The 15,908-nt window shown below is 42.8% G+C and overlaps 2 protein-coding genes across 2 annotated transcripts; one reads left to right on the top strand and one right to left on the bottom strand.

The window, feature by feature from the left end:
• Positions 1–293: 293 nt before the first annotated feature.
• LOC124071613 (solute carrier family 4 member 1 adaptor protein) lies at positions 294–9,151 on the bottom strand. Its single transcript, XM_046412312.1, has 14 exons — positions 8,277–9,151; positions 6,329–6,545; positions 6,069–6,197; positions 5,929–5,989; positions 5,681–5,820; positions 5,395–5,555; positions 4,111–4,180; positions 3,823–4,012; positions 3,552–3,648; positions 3,175–3,445; positions 2,633–2,734; positions 1,980–2,065; positions 1,822–1,891; positions 294–1,251 (listed from the first exon to the last, which is right to left on the bottom strand). Exons 1-14 carry the CDS (start codon positions 9,105–9,107, stop codon positions 1,202–1,204), a joined length of 2,475 nt encoding a protein of 824 aa, XP_046268268.1. The 5' UTR covers positions 9,108–9,151; the 3' UTR covers positions 294–1,201.
• A 160-nt stretch (positions 9,152–9,311) lies between these two features.
• Positions 9,312–14,272, top strand: supt7l (SPT7 like, STAGA complex subunit gamma). Its single transcript, XM_046412313.1, has 5 exons — positions 9,312–9,444; positions 10,197–10,678; positions 10,913–11,237; positions 11,853–12,090; positions 13,444–14,272. The coding sequence occupies exons 2-5, from the start codon at positions 10,242–10,244 to the stop codon at positions 13,746–13,748; spliced, it is 1,305 nt and encodes a 434-aa protein (XP_046268269.1). The 5' UTR covers positions 9,312–9,444; positions 10,197–10,241; the 3' UTR covers positions 13,749–14,272.
• Positions 14,273–15,908: the final 1,636 nt, after the last annotated feature.

Genomic DNA, 15,908 nt, shown 5'->3' with positions numbered 1-15,908 from the left:
GCACGAGAAGGATCTTCCAGGTGGACTCATCTCGTGTTTGAATGCTTTCTAACACTGATTAGTAGGTCACAGCACAGAACATCAGAGCAAAGATCTACAGCCAATACCACAGGCCTCTTTGTGCCAGATCATACCCTGAGAAACACTCTTTGTGTGAGTGAGACAGCATGAAAGAGAGGGAAAGAAACTCTGACGTCAGTGCTGGACTGGATGTGAAGGAGTACATCAGAGAGGACGTTTGACTTGAAAATAAGGGGCAGAGCAAATATAAAAAGCTTAGAACAACTCCCAAGTTATGTACAGACATTTTTATTATACACTTATATAACAAAATAAGGTTTACATTTCTTTATTTTGTGATTTAAGAAACAAAAACAGGAAAGAGGGTGGAAAGTATGGCAGTAAACTAACAGAGCAGCACTGAGTGGGATTTCACAGCGCGAGGAATCCTGCTCTAGGCAAACACACACCAATAGCTGACTCGCTCATAAAGACAATCTTGTTAAAAAGAGAACTTGGGAAGGTTGGACGCTGTGTGTGTGTGTGTGTGTGTCTCTGTGTAGACACAAGACACACACTCCGCTTAGCTTGAGTCATTATCAGCTTGCGTTTCATCCAGTAAGCCATCCAAGTGTCCAGATGGTCAGAAAAGCTGCTTCAATACTCTCCCTCTTTCTCCCTTCTTGCTACACACTCTCCTTTGGAAAAAAAAAAGGTTATGCCAGCGATTGACTGAAGCCAAACAGGGGAGGGATACAGATTGGATGTCAGGTGGATTTAACTGCAAGGGGAGCAGCCAAAGAGTAGAAAGCTGAATTCAGATCAGTTACTGCTCCTGCTCGGCCCCTTTCTACTTTCTGCTTGGATGATATGGAATTCGAATAAAAGAACAAGATTTAAGTGCTACACATCTCAATTATAGTCCAGACTGAAAAGTGCCAGCAGGCTGACTGCCCAGTGTCTGCACGGAGGGGGGCCAGTTCAATGTGAATTTTTGTTTATGGCTATCTGAGAACACAAATATTTCCAAAAGATATAAGGAGCAGCATTATTAACTTTGCCTGTTCTGTCACAGGCTTGTCCGAGTTGAACCACACACTGGGCAACTGGGATTGGTGGAGGGGGTTAATGGTCAGGACTAAGAAGGCTTTGTGCTGCAGGTATTATCTCCAGTAGCTGGGTGCAGTGGAGACGCAAGAACTCAGTAGCCGTACTTGTCGTTTAAGGCTGTGCGGCCATCTCCAGTCTGACCTGCGCGTGAGGAAAGGCAAGATTTAGCATCAAACGGAGACACGGTTACGTACAAATTCACCCAGTAAACCATAAGTAAAGCAAAAAACCCCGACTGCTGACTTGTGTGCAACCATTCATCAAACTAACAACAATCCTACAATGACGTGCAATTAGCTCTGACCCCGAATACAAGCTCAGAATGGCGGTTCATTCCAGCTTATCTTATCGCCTGTAAGTGACTTTGATCTGCATTCCTTAGTGTGAAATAAAAATGTTGCCGCAATTTCAGCTGCACAAATGGGACATGAAAGCCTGTTCATTCCTGTGCTCAGCAGGCCAAGAACATGCAAGCTACCCGAGCTATCTGTTCACTGCTACATAGACTGTAATCATATCTGAATCCTAGATCCTACCTGTATTTATATTTGAAAATGGATTTATGAAGAAAGGTCTACCGATTTAGACAAAGAATTTTGCTTATCAGAACAAGGAGCAATAGCGTAAAGGTTACACAGCTTGACAAGGACCTAAGGACATGATCAGTCAGTCCTGGAGTCCAGTGCAAATAGATGAGGTCAGGTAGTTTACCTGCTGGAGGCATCCACACACAATAATCAGGGTCGTCCTCTGGATACTGTCCTGAGAGCTTCACTGGTGGCTGAAGAGACAAATCATGAGGAAATTTGAAAACACTTTTCTGCATAATGGAATGAGATAGTAGTTCCTCTGTGTGTTTGTGTGCATACCCTCCTGGGGCCCATCACTTTCTTATTCACACTCTTTCTGGCACTGGACCCTGCTGGTGGCTCTCTGTCACCTTCTGCTTTGGACTCTAGAGAGACATGGGTATAATAAGAGTCAGTGGTTCCAAAACATTTCTCCTTCATGTATATGAGTGAAGCTATATATATATATATATATATATATATATATATATATATATATACTGATGAGTCACTTTCTCAGCGATGTTCTTTCATTCATAAAACTCTCACTGCAGGACAAACGAGGATGAGCTAGTTAGCCACCTGATGAAACTGACTGCGAGCGCAGGTCACAGAGCTGTGGCTAAACAGCCTGATATTTAAGTGAGAGCACAAAAAAAATCTATTCAGTTCAATTCAATTCAGTTTATTTATATAGCGCCAATTCACAATAAAAGTTATCTCATGACACTTTCCAATTAGAGCAGGTCTAGACCAAACTCTTAATTAAATTGTAAATCATATAACTTATTTTTAAAATTGTTTCATATCCAGATTTCTTTTTAAATTAACTATCCATTAAGTGTGATATTAAGACAAAGCCTCACACATCCCCTCTGTGGTCTTTGGCGCCCCCCTGAGGGGGGGTGGGGGGCCCTCTACGTATACTGGAAACAGTAAAACACAGGGCCCACCTGGACTGGACGCGGCCGCAGCCTTGCTGTTGCTGCCCTGCTGAGGGACCTCCTCCACTGTTTCAGCTGAGTCCTCGCCTCTCCTCTGCTTGTGGCTTTGCTCTAACATGAAGTCATGCCAAAAGAAATATTCAGTGTAATAATTAGGATACACACTGATCTGCAAGTTCTATTAATATTCAGTCTCTATCAGTCTCTTCATTTGTGAAATCTTTCTAGCATTTTCGGTCCAACAAGAAAGCACCTCTAGTCACCTAAAACGCAAAAACTGATCGAACTTTTACAGATATTTTGTCAATAAAAATTCATTTTAATAACTAGAATTAATGAAATAAATGTCATTGGGATTATTTTTTTTAACATAACTGCAGGTACATTTTTTGCCTGTGTTTGTTCTGCTGCTACCCAGTGACATAAGAAACTCATGTTAAAACTGCTGAACCAAAACATAGAGGATGCATTTTCCAGCCATTTTTCTTTCCTCACGCTTTGCCAACATGACAAAAATTCTTCCAGTTCTTCAGTGAGTTCGGTCTTTTTACCTCTTGGCCCTTGGGACTGCACCGCTTGCCGTCCTCGGCTCGCTGAGGAAGTGCTCTCTTGAGACACTGATGCACTGGACTCTTCAGGGTCAGCATTCATTTTCGTAAGTGTTGCTTTCTCATCATTATCCTCATGTTTTTCTGCCTCTTCTGCTTCCTCCTCCTCCTCCTCCTCCTCCTCCTCCACCTCTTCCTCCTCTTCTCCACCTGGTGAAAGTGTTTTCATGTTGAAGAGCTCTGCGGGCAAGTTAGGACGCTTAGGAGGCAACTTCTGTAAGAGAAGAAAACATCAGTAAACAGAGAGAGGCTGGAAAAAAAAACAGAAAAGAAATGCACTCAGATGATTGGACTTATCGAACATGAGAAACAACACCCACCCCAATGGTGCCGGTCTTCAGTTTGAATTTGCTTCCTCCCTTCATGGCTCCAAACAGAGGTAAAGTTCTTTTGGGTTTCTCTGTCTCTGAGCTGCCACTATCACACCAAAACACATCAAAGTATTAAATGTCGCTTTGTATGTATTAAAAATGCCATCACATTTTTAACTTCAGAAAACGTTTCAAAGAAGCTACAAAGCACATTAATGTACCTTTGTCCTCAACACAATATGTTGCTGATATTTCAGGAATCTAAGTTTCTGTGTCTAACCTCGGCAGCAGCGAGGGCATCTGGGCGGGCCGCGTGAGCTCCACCAGCTTGCGGAGCCTCTGAGCTTCCTTGCGTAAGTCGGCTACATGCACGTGAAGCTTCCTGCGCTCCACGCCGTCCATCGCCGCTTCAGTCCGCACTGCAGTCATGAAAGCGTCCAGCGGGTCCTCGCTAGAAGAGCCGGAGGAGTCTAAGGGGGGAGATGAGACGTGTAATAAAACGAGGAGAACAGGCACCCATAGGTAGTGTGGCGTCAGAGCAGTGAACACCAAGGCCATGATGATTCACCTCCCCTCGCAGCACTGAGCTTCTTCTGAGTCTCTGCCAGCTCCTTCTCCACCTCTGACAGTTTGGCCACCTACATGGATCAAACACATGGATGTTACCACAGAAGCATACAGTACGCTTAACATCATAGTGTAGTTTACATAAATGCACCTTCCAGCATAGAGTTGTTTCCAAAGCCAACTGCAATTGATTCTTGGGTTCTTTTCTGGACAAACCAAATATTCCACAGACCTTACAGAAAGAAACTGCTTTTACACGTGTTCCTATCTCTTCCATGGACACAGGCACCTCTTGTGAGGTTTATGAGGTTGTGGTGTCACAGTGTGGGGCACCAGTGATGTTTGTCAGCCGGTCACCACTCTGAAGCAGTTTGAAACATCTCAACATTTACTGGATGGACTGCCATGACATGTGGTACAGATATCTGTCATCCTCTGACTTTGATACCAACACTGTTGTTATGAGGTTTACATGCGCCATTTTGACCGAAAAGCTATTGAACTGATCATCATGAAATCTTGTACAGACATTCATATCCACCCCTCAGGATGAATTGTAATAATGTCACCCCTTGCCTTTTCCATTAACATTCAATGACCAAGATTTTTAATTTCCCCATTACACCATTACATTATGATTCAATTCCTACAAAACTAATGATATTCCCATCTTCCTCAGCTGTACTTTTGGTTGAGTACTAATTAGTAAATATTAGCCTGCTAACTTAGATTCCTGAGGAATGGAGGAGTGTTTTGGTGCCGATTTTCAAGAACAAGGGAGATGTGCAGAGTTGTGGAAACTACAGAGGTATCAAGCTGACGAGCCAAACAGTGAGGTTGTGCGAAAGAGTAGTGCTAGGCTAAAGGTTTTCTGTGAGCGCGACCAGGATGGATCAGGAATGAGTACATTAGAGGGACAGCTCATGTGAGATGCTTCAGAGATAAAGTCAGAGAGGTCAGGTTGAGATGGTTTGGACATGTTCAAAGGAGGGATAGTGAATATACTGGTCAAAGGATGCTGATGTTAGAGCTGCCAGGCAGGAGGTCTAGAGGAAGAACAAGCACTGCTTTGCCTAAATACAGCTCCACAGAGCCACATGGTGTCAGGCTCTACACCGATGGTGATGTGTGTTTGGCTCTTCAGTAAACGAAACTGACTTTGTGGATTCTCAGAACAATGTCATCCAGCTGAACAAAACGTGCACGTAGTTTCATAATAAAGATGTACTGAGTCAGAATATTGTCATTTTCCAAGTCATGTGCATCAACAGTAGCAGATTTTTACCAATGATTCATAGGTGTCAGGCCGCTCCTCAATCTTTCCCGCCTTCTTCATCCTCTCCTGCCTCTTCTTCTCCACTGTGCCGGTCCGATCCAGGAAGGTGTCATCATCGCTGTCGTAGTAATCCTCATCTTCCCAGTTCTTCTTCTTGCGCTTACGGGACACTAGAAATCAGACGCGTAACGGGAGAAGTCATTATTACAATAATCGATGACAACAAGCTATAAGATCTCCAGATGGCGGTTTGTAGTTCTACTCTCAGACATTGCCACCGGAGCTGAGTGCACACCTGCTTCCTGCCGCAGCAGCCCTCTGGCTTCCAGCATGCGACAAGCCTCCAGGCAACACTGAACGGCTGCTTCTTTCTTCTTCCCTGTGTGGGTCACCTCAGCAACCAGCTGCCGGCCCATGGCATCGTCCACAGGAAGCCTGACAGATCATCAGCATCAACATCAACTGTGTGACTCTGCACACACAAAACGAGGGAATGTATTTTGTCAGTTAACGATCACAAATCAGGGGTTTCGTGTCACTTACTTTATTCTGCAAAGCCAGCTTCCACGGCTTTTGTCTTCATACTCAAACTCCAGCTCCTCTCCTAAGACAAACGAAGTCAAGAAATGAAACCCAAAAACAGAAGAACCAGACATCTGTGGATTAATAGTAAGTCTTCTCACCTTCCCTGTCATAGAAGCCCTGTAAAGCCTTCTTTGGGTCTTTCAGGTAGGCAGCTTCCTGGTCCTCGTGGAACTCTGTTGAAAAAGGGTTTTCCTCGTTCTCGTCTTCCTCTGGAACAACCTCCTCAGCTGCAGGGGGAGATTAAAGGACTTTTTTTAGTTACTTGCCTTCAGAGAAAGTTGACACGGCACACTCAGGATGACAACACAGGTTACACAACATGCTGTGGAGTGATCCTACAACCAGCAGAAGGTCTCACCCATTCCCCATGAGCAGCCTGAGTCTTCATTTGACAGTTTGCTCTGGCCCTTGTTTATTTTGCCATCCTCCTCCTCCTCTCCCTCCATAGCCTCTTCCTCATCATCAGATCCTTCTCCCATCATCCGCCTCTCCAGCTCTTCCTTCTGTTTCCGGGCTCGCTCCCTGAGCTCTGTCACCGTTAGCTCAGACTCCTCTTCCTCATCAAACTCTGGACCCTGAGAGAAGAAAAATGGGAAGATGATGTAAAATACTTTGGGGGATTTTATTAATAAACTTCCATTAATTCTGTGTTTTGGAGAAGAATGTTAAGCAACTTCTCGTTAAAAGAGTACTCCATTGGTTTAGCACTGTTTAAAAAGACAAAGGATCAGAAACAATATGTATTTTATTCCACAACTTCATGTCCTTTGTCAGAACTTGCCGTTTCCCTCCAGATTGTTTCTCATTTTCAAAGTTGTCTTCAGCCCCAAAGGATCCGGACTCAAGTGTCATCTTCCCTTGAGGTAATTTGTCAAATTTCACTTAACTCCCTCTGGAGACTACAGCTTCATACAACATTTCGATAAACATGTAGTAGTGCTGCCCACAGATGTGTAAAATCAGTGGAGTGACCCTTTAAATTCAGCAAACGGGCAAAAAGAAATGTGTGAGAGTATTAAATGAAAAGATGTTATGAACAATGTTGTACAAGTAAGGAGCCATGTTGGATTTTTAATAAAATAACATTTTCAAGAACTTGGATACTGCAATACTGACAGTGACGTCGAGAGCAACACAGGCTCCTTTAGATTTCACATGAAGGTGTTTGCACAAAGAGAATCATCTGTTTCCCCCTTCCCCCTGTCAAGCATATGTCAATCTAGTCCTTTACATGTCATTCTGCTGTCTGACAAAAATCTTGCAAACTGAATTGTGATAGCTTTACAGACTTCAGAGCTCTCTATGGTTTCTTTTCTTTCTCTTTTTTTTTTAAATAACACTCCCAAATAAATCATACTTAAGTTTTCTTCACAGTGGAAATGCAATGCAGAGATGAATAATGTTATCTGTTACATGTTTGGCTGACAAGTCAAAACGTCTGCTGTTAAAAAGGGTTTTTTTTTCCTCAGCATCTAGTTTTGCTCTGTATTCTGGTGTAATGGCTATGTACCCCACCAGGGGGCGCCACCTCTCAGTTTAAATAAAACCACTGGTTTCTCCCTAAAATGAAAAAGTACAAAAGGTCCACCAGAATGTTCTCAGAACCGAAGAATCGTGTCTTGCTTTGTCTGCCTGCCCAAAACACTTGATGAAGAGACATGAACTGGAATCAGAGACTGACTGGCATTTTTGCTTGATGAATTACTTAATTAATTATCAAATAATTAACTTCAGAAACGTTCCTGCTGCAGCTACTAATTTGGCTCATACACACAGAAGCAGCCATGTAGGTCCTTAAACACAACAAAGCTGACAAAATTAGGATTCCGACAGTGTAGTGAAAATGGCTGTTGTCTACTGACTAATAATCCATGCTTTTTATGAGATTTATTTAACACAGTGTTGCTTCTGGGCAACAGAAAATTACTTCATTTATTTTTTAATGAATTATTTAATTAAAAATATCTTAAAATGTGAAACATGTCCATCCACAATTTCTGTATTTCCAACTACCCCTTGTTTGTACAGCCAAAACTCCAAACTTTGAAGATATTACACACAAGATATTAAGATGATTTTGCACTTGGTAATGACTTTGCAAAAAATGTTGGTTTGTGAATCTCTTTTGTCAACAGAACATAAATACAGTGTAAAACTATGTGCCTTGACTGTGAGGACCTGTAGGTGAGAAACTTTTGAAGGTTTGAACGTAAGACTTTCTGAGCACAGTGGGAAGATTGCAAGGGTCATAGATGGGTTATAAATGACTTGAACGGTCCTGGTTGCTACATATGATCATCATTTACCTGCAGGATAAAAAGCCTCGTGCTCCCGCCAAACTTTAAGACATGTCCCACACGTAATCTGATGTAGGTCTTCGGGGGAATCTTGTTCTTGTTAACCACAGTACCATGTGTGCTGCCCAGGTCATGGATGTAAAACCCGATCTCCTCCCCGACACACTCTCTCGCTCCAGCCTCTCTGCGGTACTGAATCACTGCGTGGTACCTGGAGATGGACGGATGCTCCAAAGAGACGTCACACACAGGTAAACGTCCAACCACAAAGTAACTTTTCTGTGTGAGGGGTACCGTGTCCACGATAGTGCCGTTTTTAAGGATTTCCAAAGCATAGGCGGTATCTGGAGCCTTGCCACCCCAGGGCGGCTCTTTATAAGGGATAGGGGGGAATTTACCAGCCGGGGGTCCTTTCACAGGGAGCACCCTGGGTTTAGCTTCTGTCTTGGATTTATCAGGAGCCACACAAGCGTCTTTAGCGCCTTTTTTGCCCTCTTCTTTCCCTTTTTCGGTAGTTTTGTTTTCACTGACATCAGTTACAGAATTTTCTCGAGTAGTGTCTGCAACGTCAACGTTGTTATTTTCTGGCAAAGCTTTTGTTTCGGCCGCTGTTGGTTTAGACGTAGCAGCGACTGTGCTGCGTTTGCTGGTGAGGGAAGGTGCTGCGAAAAGCGCCGGTTTCTTAAAAATGTCCTTTGTTTCTGATTCAGTTTTAAGTACGTCTTTGTTTTGGGGTTCACATCCATTCTTCGTGACCGAGCAATCGTCCGTTTCTATTGCAGAATTCATTTCTTCATCCGTATTTCTCACACACACTTCTGACGGCGGGGAGGCAGCCATGTTTATTTGGTGTGACTATAAATTTTGCCCGGGTTATCTCCGTCTTCTTACAGTCTGTGCTAGACCTCTAAAACCTCTCATAAACGATTAATTGAAAAATAAAGCTCAACAAAAAGTCGTCGAAAAACATTTAAAACACGATTATGTGTTAATAGAGTTTATATATTTTTACTGTGAAATAGTTGGTTTATTGCGGAACTCTCTTGTTCAACTGTTCACCCGAGTGGTTTTTCAAAGCGGTTTTTTTTTCAACGAGTTCCAGTGCAACTTCCGTCAAAAAGATTCAAGAGCTGTTGGTTCCAAGTATTCACGGGCGTTTCATGAATTTCCGTCTAATGTGAGTCACGGTCGAATTTTTATTAAAATACATAATTTAACTAGCTACACATGCTTGCCTTGCACTTGGCTGGCTTACTCGTAGCTTAAGTGTTGCTCCTTCATGAATGAGCGTTGTATGACAAACGCTCTCTCTTGTGTGCTCATGCTGTACCAGATTCTAGTCAGACACCTGACGTTCTGTGTTGTCTTGCTATTCGTCTGTTAAACCTTGATTTCAGAGTTTACACGAATCAGTGCAATTTAACCTTCAATTCAGCATACATCAAATGCAATTAATTGTATTTCCAGTTTTTCCACTTTTTTAATCCTTGGTATCCCCACTTTCTATGAGCAACAGTGGGATCCAACTATAATTGCTAATGTTTTCTTTATGTTGGTGGTTGGTCAAATGTATGCCGAATTAGTAAACGATAAGTACCCTGTTGCAGCCTATCGTAAAGCATTGTCTGTGAGTTGTGAACGATTGCCACCATACAGTTGAGTACAAATTTCAAAGCTGTTGACTAATATTTGGCGTGATTTCCCCTCGACAAGTTTTAGGTTTAGTTGCCACTATGTATCAGCACAAACGTCACCCTTTTATTTATTTTGGCAAGCCAAAGACAGTTGTAATAACCTTGAGTTATTAAGTGTTGAGTTAAATGTAAAAAATCAGAGTCTAGACTATTTTTAATCTGATGTTGTTTATATCTATTGCATCCTTGATTCTTAGGCTTACTCTAACATCCTCTCCACCTTTCCAATTTTCAGATTGAATGCAAATTGGAATTAGACTTGTGTCTTTGATCACTCATCATGATGCGTTATTGGGGTGAGATCCCTGGACCTGCAGGGGCTCCTCCCAGTCGCAGCTCCTTTGACTTGCTCCAACGTGAGTTTCGCTCAGTGGAGATGCAGGACCCTCCCCTGCACCAGCCCTCAGCTCAGCGTCCACGGCCCACCACAATGCTGGACATCCCCTCAGAGCCCTGCAGCCTCACCATTCACACAGTGCAGCTGTGTCAGCATGTCCGCCGCCTCCGTGCTCTCTTGGCAGCAGCACAAGCCCAGGCTCAGGGTCAGAGCTCAGGATTCTCTGAGGGTGGTGGCAAGCTGGAGGATGCTGATACCAACCTGCCGCTGCGTCCTCCCACCCCACCTGTGATGCCAGATGACCTGCTACCTGCGGACAGCAAAGCCCCACGGCAGCCCTTCCAGCTCCGCCACAGTGACCCTGAAAGTGATTTCTATAAGTAAGTTAATCTGACGGTGTAGCTGAGCCAATATGCTTCACCCCCTTCCTTGTATCCTTGTGATGAAACATGTTCCATATCAAGGATATCATCTAAATTATCAGTCTATCAGTTTAGATGTTATACTTATGTTTTATTTTACACCTATTATCCAGCTTTTCACAGATATAAGATAAGTCTGTCTACCAACTAATCATCATTTCTTTTCATTTCCTCTGGTTTCTCCATCATAAGGGGTAAAGGCGAACCTGTCACAGAGCTCAGTTGGCCCTCCTGCAGGCAGCTCCTGTATCAGTCAGTGGCCACCGTGTTGGCCCACTCTGGCTTTGAGTCGGCACAGGAGAGCGTACTGGAGACCCTGACGGACCTGGTCCACGAGCATTACTTGCGCATCACCCGCCTCCTGCGGGTGGCGGTGGACCGGGAGGCTCGGCAGGGAGCCAGTCCCTTCCCAGATGTGGTGGAACAAGTGTTCCATGAGGTGGGCATCGGCAGCGTACTGGCCCTGCAGCGCTTCTGGCAAGTGCGAATTAAGGACTATCACAGCTATATGCTGCAGGTGAGGTTAGAGTGGGTCATAACTATTCATGGGGTTCTGCTATTTGACAGCCTCAGCACTGCACCTACCACCCAGCTAATCAGTTTCCTGAGGGGAAACACCAGAAGATGTGACCATAAGCTCTGTAATATTATGTTGGTCAACAGATTAAATGATATATTGATAATGAAAATAATATCATTTGGCACAGTGATGAGAAAATGCTTGAAAAATGTTTTTCTCTGTAAGCTGCCGTGGTATCACCACAACAATGCTTAATCATAAAGAATTGTGTATGTGGAGTACTGTGTGCATAAAAACAATGGACCGTGTGGCAAGTTGTGTACAATCTGCTTGCAAGTGAGACTGAAAGCAAACTGAGAGATTCCCTGTGTTCAGTGCCAGCATGACTTCTAAAGATAAACGGTTGAAGAGCTGATCCTTTCTGTCTGTGGCTGGCAACGCAGGCTATTGTTTTCACAATGTGTTGGGTTATGGGTATTTCTTGTTATGTAATAGTATGATCAAGATTGTTTCAAAATATTAGATCATCTAGGCTTGGTTCTCACATTGCTTTATATTTCAGCCTTCAGCAGTGAGACAGGACTAATAACTAACCTGGACTCACTCTTCCAGGTGAGTAAGGATCTGTCAGAGGAGTACGAGAGACTGGTGAACCCGGAGAAGGCTCTTGAAGACGCCAAACCCCCGAGGATTAAGGAGGAGCCCATGAGTGATATCTCCTTCCCTGTTAGCGAGGAGCCCGAGGCCGACCTGGCGTCAGGGGATCAAGCTCTGCCCATGGGGGTCCTCGGGGCCCATGGTGAGAGGTTAACTTCGGGCCTGGATGGTGACCATTCTCCTCACACATCAGGTGAGGCTAGCATTCCTGTTCAGGTGTATACTCCACATTCATCAAGAGAGAATTCAAGTGTACGGACTCTCATCATTAAAATCGCAGTGATGGACGTACTGGCCACCATTTTGGAGGAGTTAAAAGTGAACTCGCCAAATCGATTTTATGCTCAGATGTTGTAACCTAATAACACGTCCTATTGTACAAAATGCTCACAAGCGTCACTGTACACCATAGGGATTCACTGATATTTGGAGCCCTTTATAAATTTGTAATAAAACTTAAATTCATAGGGTCAAAATTTAGAATAACCAGCAATGGAATGAGATAAAGTATATTTAGTTCATCACTGATTGGTAATCTGACCAATGAAGAAAACAAAGAGCTTGATGTGTGATTTTTTTTTTTTTTTTATTAATGGAACACTTGAAAAACTTCCTCTAAAACACCTCAGTGTTTTTGTGCGATGGAGTCCAAATCACAAGGGAGGAGGACTAATGTGAATACGTAATACATATAAAAAAGTAGGAAAGTGAAAAATACATAATATAATATCAAGTTTCGACATGCTGCAGTCCCCCTTTTAAAAAGTTATGAAATGCAGCTTTGTCCATTTGTTACCAACCTTTTATCGGTCTTAGAGTTAAGATGGAAAAATATGAATGTGTTGCGTATGCAATGCTGATTTAAGTGCTGCTTCAGTAGGGAGCATCAGCTATTAGTGGATAAAGTTAGTCTGTAGCCCTGTCTCTTTCACTGCTTCTAATAAAGTGGTTTATCAGAATAATATGATGATATTACAGAAATATGACTGTTTTTCTAGTGTACTGCTTATTGAACGTTACCTGTGTGATGTTCATAAGTGCAGACACTGAAATACTAAGTACTAAAATACACTAAAAGTACTAAAAAATACTAAAATACTGATCATAAAATGGGGTCCTAAATAGGAATTTCATTTGAGCAGATTACATTTGTGTCAGTAGATTCAAACAAAACGTATTAAATATCAAACAAAAACAAGATTTTGAGAGTTTCCTGCTGTAGATAACTGTGGTTTAGGTTTTGACAGCGCAGCATCGTGTTTCTCTCGCTGATAAATTGACTGCGCCTGTACATAACTGGGCCGTATTGTGCATTAATTATTTCATCTTTCATTTACTTTGTGATACAAGTTTGTTTTATGACTTTATCACTACTTTTGAGATTCTTCTTTGCTATCACCATATTTATCTTATTCTGATCGCAGTGAATTTTTTCAAGAACAATAATACACGTAGCACTTTTCTGTCCACGAGCAGCAAGTTCAGCTTACGGTAGATTTAGTTTTGTGGTGTAAAATTACCTTTGCTAAACTCACTCTCTTACAAGGTGGAGGTGGGGCCAACAACTCACCGCTGTGGCCACAGGTAAAAATGGAACCTCAGGATGGTGAGGAGGGCCAGGGTGCCGGCCATCATCACCACCACCACCACCATCACCACAGTGTCCTGGGTGGAGATGTGTTCGAAGAGGGGGGACCCATGTCCACCATGAGCGAGTCAGGAGGAGCCATGGCGCCCTCTCCAGGAGGAGCGGCGTCAGATGGCAGCTATGCTTCGCATTCGCCCGACTCCTTGATGGGGACCTCGCCGGTCTTCAATCAAAGACCCAAGAAACGGGCAAAGAAGATGTGAGGACATATTTTTGAACTCCGAACTGAACAGAACCAGCAAGTCTTCCACATTTGTTATCCTACAGTGAAAGAACAACAATCTGCCAGTGTGCTGCTGAAAACACACCAGCTTTTCAGCAGATCATAGACTGAGACGTTAATGTGAAGAATGAACTGAACTAATGTGGTAGAAAAAATTGTATTTTGTAGTTTTTCATTTGTTTGTATCGTTTCTTTCAACATAGCTTAATGTTGCCATTAAACTTATATGACTGGGGTTTAATGTCAAAAGAATAAACTTCTTTTGATGTATCAGTTCATTTGAGTTATGAGGCGTTTTTCAGAAAACACAGAAGGAGGGTTACAATTACCCTAATAAACTGAAAAACAGGAAAAATCGTAGCAGCCCGAAAGCAAATAATTCAGTTGTACAACTTAATAATTCAGCAAAATGGTTTGTTTTCCCAAGCTATTAAGCCTCGTTCTCCTCACGTACCAATTACTGCCTGTGCCGTTCATTACGATTAAAAGATGCTCCAGCAAAAAGGTTTTTTTTTTTTTCCTCGTGAACATGCCCTTGCTTATTATGATGTATTTACAGCTCCTCGTTTCCCTTCTGCAGTGCACTTCACATGTAGGGAAGCAGCAGCGGAACGATCCACTTGGAGACACACACACACACACTTCACACACCTGTCAACCTGAAGCTGCTCTGCTAAATCAGCATCTGTTTCAGTAATGAGGCAAAGCTGTGAATGCAACACCAGAGGCAATTATGGGTTGGTTGTCTGCATCATGAAGGCGACATCAATCCAGCCTTAATGGCAAATTAATTATGGCGTGCATGATTTTGCATTCTGAATGAGCAGGCCTGTTTGAATACATGTGATTTTATTTTGTGTAGGGCTCTTTCATTTTCAGTTAGGGTGGCAATTGTCAGGCAATCGGAAGTGCCTATGGCCCAGTATGTGTTGATATTTAATTAACTGTGTTGATAGCAGATTTCTGGTTTTGCACTACACCTCAGAAAATGCATCTGATTTGCAGTCCTGTGTGACCTGGGAGTGAGATAGAGCAGCTGGAAAACAAAATCATTATGCCAGACTTGTGATTGAAAAGGCTCCCCTTGACTGTGCTAATAATTGTTAGAGACGTTACAGGAGTCTTCAGTCACTGCACAAAGCTAAGTCCTATGCCAGCGAGAAACGATGGCTGCCCAACCCTTTGCCTTCGAGGAAACAAAAATACTCACATGTAACCATATAAAGGTATAATATGTAGAATTGTGACTCTTCAACTGAAGTCGGTGAAGTATGTAATAAGCTATTTCCTTCCAAAATGACCCATATGTGTAGTTTCTGCTCATGCTCGAGACTTTTTTGGACTGTTGATTGCAGAGGTTCTCAAGGTTTTGACAATTGAGTGCTTGAGAGCCAGCCAAAGGAGGGGTGCACAGGCAAAGCTGTGAACTTTTCATAGGATTTGTGATTAGTATCATTGACATTCATTCAACATTAAATTCCCTAAGCACTGAATTCACCTGTTTGCAGATAAGGCGGATGACTTTATCTGCCCCCTGAAGTCTGACAAAGTAAGAGCTGAGCCGTTTTTCCTGAGACCTCTTTTTCTACTCAAACATAGAGCATTTCTTCCATGGTGGCCTTTCCATCTCCCATATGCAGAGCCACTGAAATCGCTCAGCTAACGACACTAGCACCGGTGACAGAACATCATTTCTGTGATGCCCACAGCGTGCCACCTATTGCACTGCAACCAGTAGCTCTGACATATACAGGTTTGCATCTTTTTCCTAACCTGACAGAACCAGTAGTAGTGTTGTACTGATATATAATGCATGCATTTCATTGGCCCGCAGGCCACACTTTGAGAGGTTTAGAGGGAAACATCTGTCTGGTGAAAATGGAAGTGGAAACAGTTTAGGCACCTAAAATGTCCATTGGTCTGGTCTTCAGTAATGTGCTTTATTTATTTTGTTTTAGAGGCTTATCATCTGTTTTCATGTAAAAATTTGATTTGAAAAATAATTAGTAACCAATGCTAATGTCAGTGGAATAAAATGTACATTACTTCCCTCTGAACTGTGGTGGAGCAGAAGTGTAACATAGGATAATATGGAAATGTAAACTACAAGTACCACATATTTGTATTGTAGCTGTACCTG

The sequence above is a fragment of the Scatophagus argus genome, chromosome 15 (genome assembly GCF_020382885.2).
Source record: "Scatophagus argus isolate fScaArg1 chromosome 15, fScaArg1.pri, whole genome shotgun sequence".
In the NCBI taxonomy this organism is placed as follows: Eukaryota; Metazoa; Chordata; class Actinopteri; family Scatophagidae; genus Scatophagus; species Scatophagus argus.
This window is presented reverse-complemented; position numbering and strand designations above follow the sequence as displayed.

Coding starts and splice junctions, on each gene's coding strand:
- LOC124071613 (XM_046412312.1), bottom strand. CDS start 9,107: ATGGCTGCCTCCCCGCCGTCAGAAGTGTGTGTGAGAAATACGGATGAA. Junction 5,990..6,068: donor GGGCTTCTATGACAGGGAAG/GTGAGAAGACTT, acceptor CGTTTGTCTTAG/GAGAGGAGCTGGAGTTTGAG. Junction 5,821..5,928: donor AGCTGGCTTTGCAGAATAAA/GTAAGTGACACG, acceptor ATGATCTGTCAG/GCTTCCTGTGGACGATGCCA.
- supt7l (XM_046412313.1), top strand. CDS start 10,242: ATGATGCGTTATTGGGGTGAGATCCCTGGACCTGCAGGGGCTCCTCCC. Junction 10,679..10,912: donor CCTGAAAGTGATTTCTATAA/GTAAGTTAATCT, acceptor CTCCATCATAAG/GGGTAAAGGCGAACCTGTCA. Junction 11,238..11,852: donor ATCACAGCTATATGCTGCAG/GTGAGGTTAGAG, acceptor TCACTCTTCCAG/GTGAGTAAGGATCTGTCAGA.